General features: G+C 41.4%; 1 protein-coding gene across 7 annotated transcripts in view; it reads right to left on the bottom strand.

Moving 5' to 3' along the window:
• LOC103482400 (phospholipid phosphatase-related protein type 5) overlaps positions 1–8,054 on the bottom strand; it is a 124,940-nt gene that overhangs the window by 92,919 nt on the left and 23,967 nt on the right. For all 7 annotated transcript variants that reach the window (XM_008438524.2, XM_017301829.1, XM_008438525.2 and 4 more), the window contains exon 3: positions 205–455. In XM_008438524.2, coding sequence (XP_008436746.1) covers positions 205–455 — 251 coding nt within the window. The remainder of the gene's footprint in view (positions 1–204; positions 456–8,054) is intronic.

Raw genomic sequence — 8,054 nt, 5'->3', positions numbered from 1 at the left:
GATAGATAGATAGATAGATAGATAGATAGATAGATAGATAGATAGATAGATAGATAGATAGATAGATAGATAGATAGATAGATAGATAGATAGATGAGCTTTACACACAGGGTATTCTATACACACACAGCATAGCCTTCTTTGTTAACTGACCGGAGTGCTTGTAAGATTAATCTGGCCCACAGATCAGAAAGATAAACTCACAGCCAGATAGAGAGCGGCGTAGATGCTGAGAGCAGCCTCCTTTGAGGGAAAGGTCTTGCGGGCCCTCAGGACATCGTCTTGATTCCCTGTGCAGGCCTCTTGGTGGCTGATGTAGCGCAGCGCCTGTTGACATCCGAGTGCTGTGTAGTTTGGCTTACACACCGTCAGGAAGTATGGCGCCAAGTTCCCTGTCACTACCTGCCCTGCATTGACGAAGATGTCAACCGTGAAGAGGCCAAAGGCGTAGACTCCTGGGGAAGAGGTGGACCACAGATCATAAACAGGACAAGCTAAATCACAAATCTGATGTCATAGAAATCCTCATAGAACTTAATAATAATAATAATAATCATAATCATAATTTACTTTACTAGGGTTGATTTTATGAGTTTTTAAAAATCATGTTTCAAGTCTATGTATGTATATAAAACCATGGGTTATGGATCCCTAAGAATTTCTTTGTATGTCATTAGCTTTTAAGGGTTTTTCTTCCCTAAGCAATTTATTTAAAGCTGCAATATGTAACTTTCATTAAAAAATTTACATAATTGCTAAAATTGTTACCACGTCCTGACGGTATATTAAGAGAAAAGATTGATCTCCTTTACCTCCTCCCTCTGCTGCTGTTGCCATCTGAAGAAAGACCAAAAACAACAAATCAGAGCCAGGAGGAGGGTCTAAGTGCTGTCGATCGACCTTAGGTACTTGCTGCTCAATGTGATAAAGGTGGAGAAACAACTTACAATTACAGAAAAAGCTAACTAGCCTCAGTATTCATGACAGGCTGGGTTAGCTGCAGCAAAGCAATGTCCATGGGAGGGAAAGGATGAGCAGCACCATTCACGGGCTGATTGCCAGCTCTTAGACCCACCTCCTGACTTTGGTTGGTTGTTTCTAGATAGTACCAGGAGAAGCTGGATGAACCTGATTTATTTCACACACCACATAGTGACAGTTTCAACAAATACGTAAAAAAAACATTTTTTATAAAGGTTACAGACTGCAGCTTTAGCCATAATGTGTTATATGCATCTTATTACAAAATGTAGATATTTAAATTGAAAGAGAAAAAAAGAGTAATAACTTTAAAGTTTTTAAAAGAATCCAAAACAGAAAATGGAAGTGAAAGTTCCTTTGATTTGACATTATAAGACCTGCTGAAAACCTGAATTAGAATGGTTTTTAACAGGCTGACATTTCAAGATGCGCAGACCTTGAAATATTCCTCTTTCTAAAACAGCAAAAGAAAAAGTATATTTTTGCCTCATCACAAAAAGAGGTTATTAAAAACTAAATAGTCACCACAACATTACGTTATTCCATTTATTAATTTACTGCTTACCAAGAACTAAGTTAACATCCAGGAGGATAGTGTGAAAAGTCCAGTTGTGTTGTAGAAGCTCAACTTCCACCAGCAGAGACCTGAGGATGTTTCTGCAGAATCTCTTGATGTTAATACTCCCTGAACCACGTTCACTCAGCCACTCAAACCAACCAACCGGCCTTTATGTTTCAGTGACTGAAAGGCTTTAACAGAATAATTGCCTCCACTCTGCTATAGTCCAATCCTCTGTCAGTCTGAATTATCCAACAGGTGCTTACTCAGGCAGGTTTTTCACATAGTCTCACACACACACACACATACACACACGCACACATATCTGAGAAGTGTTATTTGTCAGAGCAACATTCACAGCTTCTCAAGTCCCTGTCAAGTGTTTGTGCAACACTAATTAAATCTTGCAGGCTATGATTAGAGACTGCGGCGTGGCATCAGAGGAGTTTGGTTGTCATCAGCTGAACTCATTGTCTTTCCTGTCTTACCAACTGAGTGTGGAGCTGCTCTAGATGCTGACAGCTTCACTTCTTAACAAGCATCAAATAGGTTTAGTCAAGCGTTGTGTGACTCAGTTGTTGTGTAGTCACCATCCTCCTTATCTTTCTGACATTGTCCCAGTTTCTTTGGCTCTTTGTGTTTTTACGAATGGATTTCACCCCCAGCTTCCTTCATTCTGACTCAGGGACCAGAAAGAGCAAAACTTGCTTAGCAGGACATGAATCAGACCTAGCCTGCTTTCTTTGAACACAGCATGGCGTCACAGCTACTGTGGAGAAATACTGTGTGTGTTCTGAGCAGATGCTCGTGGAGTAAAGGCCATCCATCTGTCAAACAACTGGACCAGGATATTTCCATCCACTGTTTAAAAAGACACACAACTTTTTTGTTTCACTGTGACAGTTAATTAGAATAAAATGCCTCTCTTTCAGGTCAATTAGGATGAGCAAAATTATTTTCTGTTTTCTAAATATCAGAGTAGGCAGAGCTAAATCCCAAATTCTCTCTCCCATTTGAGAGCAACATTTTTGTCTTTACTTTCCTCAAATTTATAAGTTTACATACAGTTCCTTAGAATTTGCTACAATTACTTTTTAAACTGTATAATGTTTTGGGTTTCCTTTCACCTGCTTCTCTCAGTGGCTTGCTAGAATTTGGTCCGTCTCTTTCTGGTGAAACTGGGTCAGGTTTTCAGGCTCAAACAGTGTTTTAGTTCTGAGATCAGAACTTTGTGAAGGCCACTCTGTCAGAGTGGTAGTTACGGTTCTGCATAGCGAGAGTTGCTGACCAGAAATGTTAGGGAGCGCCATCTACAGGATGGACGAGGCAAGAGCCATAAATTTAGAAATGGAAGGCTTGGTTGAGAAGATGGAATAAAAAACAGGCATGGAAGGAATGCCGGATAGATCTACTCATATGAGTAGATCACATTTGGGTTTTGGAACAGATGCAAGTTATGGAGTGAATGAGGTGGAGCAGGTCAGAAGATGAAGAATCTGGCATGGCAGGCAAACAGGGAAGCAGACTGACAGGTTCCATCCCCATCAGGATTTGAAACTGAGATGAGCAGGTTGGAAGAGTGGAGGCATCGCCTACCGGACCCCCACCAGCCAACTCTGGACTGCATAGTGGTGGAGGCTGAATGCCAAGGACTGGAGTAGAAGCACCAGCAGGAGTGAAATCCCATCATTCCCTGGGATAAAACTTATGACAGTGTAATAGTTAATTAAAATTGGTAACTTTACCTAATTTTCAAGGGTAAAAGTTTGGTAAAGGTAACAAGAACTTTGGTGTATTGCTTTCTTTTGTTAAAAGTTTTATTGGCTTTGCAGGGGTGGGCAATCCTAGTCCTGGAGGGCCGGTGTCCTGCAACTCTTAGAAGTCTGCCTGGTCCAACACACTTGAATCCAACAGCTAAATCACCTCCTAAGTGCAGTCAAGTTCTCCCGAGTCCTGCTAACGACCTCATTATTTGACTCAGGTGTGTTGAAGTAGAGACACATCTAAATGTTGCAGGAGACCGGCCCTCGAGGCCTGGAGTTGCCCACCCCTGTACTAGTGGCATTAATTTGATAGTGAATTGACAGGAAAGAGGGTAATGAGAGAAGGGGAAGACATGCGGCATATGTCGCCAGGCCGGGAATCAAACCTGCGACGGCCGCATCGAGGACTAAGGCCTCCATATGTGGGTTGTACTTAACCCCTGCACCACCACAGCACCCATAGTGTATTGCTTTCTTACTTTCAAGGTCGCTCAAGGTCATAAATTCAGCTTAAGTCATTGGAAAATAATTGAAAGGATTAGCAGATTTCAGAGTCAGCAGTGTCCCACAACTCAACCACATCAGACAGCAGGGACATCAGGGCAAAAGCAACTTTACACTTCTCCGTAGGAAACCGGACAGCAGAAAGCAATGCTTAGGAGCACCAGCAACTTCCAGTAGTCTGGAGGTTACTGGAGTTGCTGGAAGTTGAATCTGTGTATTCCAGGAGGCCAACACGGATAAAACATCTGTAGTTTCTGACTTTCTAGGGTGACTGGTGAACTCTCCACATCATACTGCCGTTCCTGTGCTGGTGATGAGGCAATTTTATGCAAGATTATACTGCAATATCTTGACTTCGAGAACTGAAAATGAGAACCAGTACAGGAAATGTGTTCAAAGACTGATTTAAAAGCAATGAGTTGTTGGAAGCTTTGGCCTGGCTCATTAGGATTTAGGAGCAACTGCAAAAGGCGTGAGAAGGTTGGCGATCTGGCCAGATCTGAGCACTGATTCAGAGCACTGGTTTCATGGCATAGGAAGGGTGCTAACATCTTTTTTGAAAACCATCAACAGCAGATGAGAGGAAATCCAAAAAGGGAACATCTTTGGCAGAGAATGGACACTATGGACCTTAGCAAGCTCCGCCCAAAAACGCCCCTCGAAAGTCTCACGTGACTGCATGTCTCACAAACAAAGCCTCACTGTGCTTAGTTTCTATGTGTAATTTCATTTCGACTGACTCTGCAGAGTATTTCTGAGTCGATTAGTGCAGCATTTCTGCCGGATTTTCAAAAAATATCAGCCACGACAATGGACAGGGGAACCAACAAGTTCATGTCATCTTTTTTGGACGACATCAAGGTSTTTGAGCCACGCGATGCCTCCAAGATTGTGCGCGTCACAGCTAAATGCTACCGGTCGATGAGGAAAACAGCAGATTCTCACACCCTCAGCATAAATATAGCTGTGGACGAGATCACTGACGCCTATTGTTCTTGCAAGGCTGGGCAAGTCGGGCATTTATGGTTTTGAGGGTGATTTCTGTTGGCAAATGTTCGTATGTGCCTAGGCCTGATACACGGTACTCGGAGGCTAACACAATTAGCGTGGCTAACACGATTACAGTTTAGTAAAAAGCCTTTTCAGGTAAAATAAAATCTTTAATGTATGTCAGATACAGTACACATTGCATATTGATCTGTTCAGCTAACGTAAGACTGTAACAGACAGGCATCAAGGTGTAGAAGTTGTATCGGTACTGCCATTATGCTGTACTTGGCTAAAAGGTTTTCATAATGGAGTTATTTATTATTGACTTTCTTTTTTTCATTCACTAAACACAAAGAAAGCAAAGCATGATCCTATGACGGTTGAGCTGCAAATGTGGTCGTGCACAAGCTTTGATCCAAGCAAGGCTTTCCGTTTCAGATTTTGGAAATCTGTGAATTTTAGTTCCACAAATACGATCAGGATACCTGACATCGCCTGTGCAGATACCACACTGACGGTGGAGAACCATTCTTTTTCGAGTCCTGACGCAAAAACTTTCTGCTGGTCTGCTAGTCCACAATGTACATTAGCATACTGTAGCTTGCGTTTGTGAGACGGTCACGCACGTGGTAGATGCGCTGTGACGTAAAATGGGCATTAGCCAATGAAACGCGGCCCCTGTGGTAAGGTCCATGAGCAAATGTAGAATGCAGGAACAGTTGGAAATACAGGAAGGAACTGTTATGAAGAGGGCAGCATCGGAATAATCAAAAGAGGAGTGGGCAAAAAGTGGGAGTCTGTGACCAGAGTGGAAGTCCATAACAGTAATGGGTTGGCAAGTGTCACATCCAGGATAGACAAGAGAAGTAAAACTTCAGGGAGTGAAGGCTTGGTCAAGAACAGGGAGCCAGAAACAGGTATGGAAGGACTGCTGGACATTTTTACTCACATGATGTGACTTTTAATCTGGCAAGAACTGAATGGCTGAAGGGATCTTGTATCAGTGATGGAATAGATGCAGATTATAGCAGCTGAGAAGGGCTTCCCTAACAGTGTGAAGCATGGCGGCTAAGGCAGCAGACAAACAGATGTTAATACAGAAATATTTTTTATCCTACCTGCCATGAATAGAAAAATTTAGACTAAATTAATGTCAAACATTGAGAAGAAAGGTTACGTTTTTTTATGCGGTGGATGTAAATATCTGAATTTTACCTGTTTATGTGTGTATATATGTATGTGTGTGTGTGTTTGTAATGCACCTATTGTTTGATCTAGTGCCAGTATCTCCACAGAGCTGCAGTTCTACACAAATCAACATCAAAGTTATCACAGCTCCCCAGACTCTCCGCTCACTGGTGCTCACACACAACACTTTGGCAAAGTCAAGGCAGAGGTGTTGAATACAGAGTGACACAGTGTGAAAGTGTTACTTCATATTTTATGAAATGTGTTTATCTGACTGTTGTCACCATTACACTCAAGAGGAATATGTCTGCATAGAATAGAAATATCCTTCATAGATATCTTTGAAATATTTGCAGAGGATGCAGAACAGCAACATTTCTGCAGTACAGTGAAAAGGTAAAAGTGGTAAATATAAGAAACTTGCAGGTGTATCCACATACTCAGATCATAAGAAGAGATGATACGTGATTCTTGTTATGGTTGGTGAGACTGAATCATAAAGAGCCCAAAGCACCAACAGCAGGAGTAGAGTGCCATAGCTGAGGTTTATTTAAAAAATAAGTAAATAAAAAAACAAAGAACTAAATAACTGGCTGGGCATGAAGAAAGAATAACGGTGCATGACATGGACAAGAACATGAACCAACCAAGACCAAACCAGAAACCAGTGAGAAACAAAAGTCAGACAGGAACTTAAGTAGCACAGGAGGCAGGTGAGTAGGATTTTTAATGTCATGCATTAAAAATCTTCTTTCCAATAAAGATAATACCACTAGGATGGACTTTCTGTCCTTACTGCCCACATCTGACCTAGGTCCTTAACCCCAGGGTTAATGAAAAGAAAAGAGCAGAAAGGAAAGGAAAGGTTTATTCATAGCTCATATTATCATTCTATGCAAAAATAATCTATTTTATAATATAGCACTGCCCCTAATTTAAAATACACTTACAGCTTAGTACAGGGGTGGGCAACTCCAGGCCTCGAGGGCCGGTTTCCTACAACCTTTAGATGTGTCTCAACTTCAACACACCTGAGTCAAATAATGAGGTCATTAGCAGGACTCTGGAGAACCTGACTGCACTTAGGAGGTGATTCAACTGTTGGATTCAAGTGTGATGGATCAGGGATGTTGCGATCTGTGTTTCTCTCTGTAGTTATTTTGAGATTTTCTGTGTTTAGTCCTGTTTCCCTGTGAGTCTCTGTCCTGTCCTCCCTGTTGATTGCTTCCCAGGTGTGTATTTACCTGATTACCCTCCCTGTGTATTTAAGTCCACCTGTTGTCTTTGTCTTTGTCTCTTGTCGGGTCCTTGTCTAATGTCGCATGTTGATGCTCTCCAGTTGTACTGATAAGTCCTGGTTTGCTTAGCTCTTGTTTTTCAGTCTTCAGTTATCAGTTGCTACTGCTATTTAGCTGTTTGCTAAACTCTCTGCTGTCCCGCCTGTTCTGGACTGTATTGAGTAGTGATGGGCAAATGAAGCCTCATGAAACAATGAACCTTTCCAGCCCTTTGCTTTGCAAAAAGGTTCATTACTCCAGTGTTTTTCAACCCATTTTGAGCCACGGCACATTTTTTTCATTGGAAAAATCCCGAGGCACACCACCAACCAAAATTGTAAACAAAGATACCCTGTATCCGCCTATATTAAATATGTAGTCATTCTTATCAGTGTCTTGAATAGGAATCAAATAAACACAAAAATGTATTTTTATCATATTTTATATTTCTTATTTCAAATTGCACTTAACATGTCCACTTCAAAAATAAACCTGAACAGTGCCACAACAATGTGGTGTTAAATTTAAAGAGGTTGTAGAAAACTTCAAAGTGTTTTACAAACTAATTCTGTCCACAACCATTCTATTAGCCATTCTCTACTACATTTTACTCACTTAGTGTGAAACCTGTGCATGTTTGGATGAACACAAAGCTGATATTCTGGCAGGAATTGAAGAAAGACACACACGAAGCTCTTCCTCAACAGCTCTCAGTCTCTCTCTGTTTTTATTTTTTATGGTAGTTAGGCTTGAGAAGCTCACTTCACACAGATATGTTGTGGAAAATGGAAG

Source organism: Poecilia reticulata, linkage group LG20, assembly GCF_000633615.1.
Source record: "Poecilia reticulata strain Guanapo linkage group LG20, Guppy_female_1.0+MT, whole genome shotgun sequence".
NCBI classification, from domain to species: Eukaryota; Metazoa; Chordata; class Actinopteri; order Cyprinodontiformes; family Poeciliidae; genus Poecilia; species Poecilia reticulata.
This window is presented reverse-complemented; position numbering and strand designations above follow the sequence as displayed.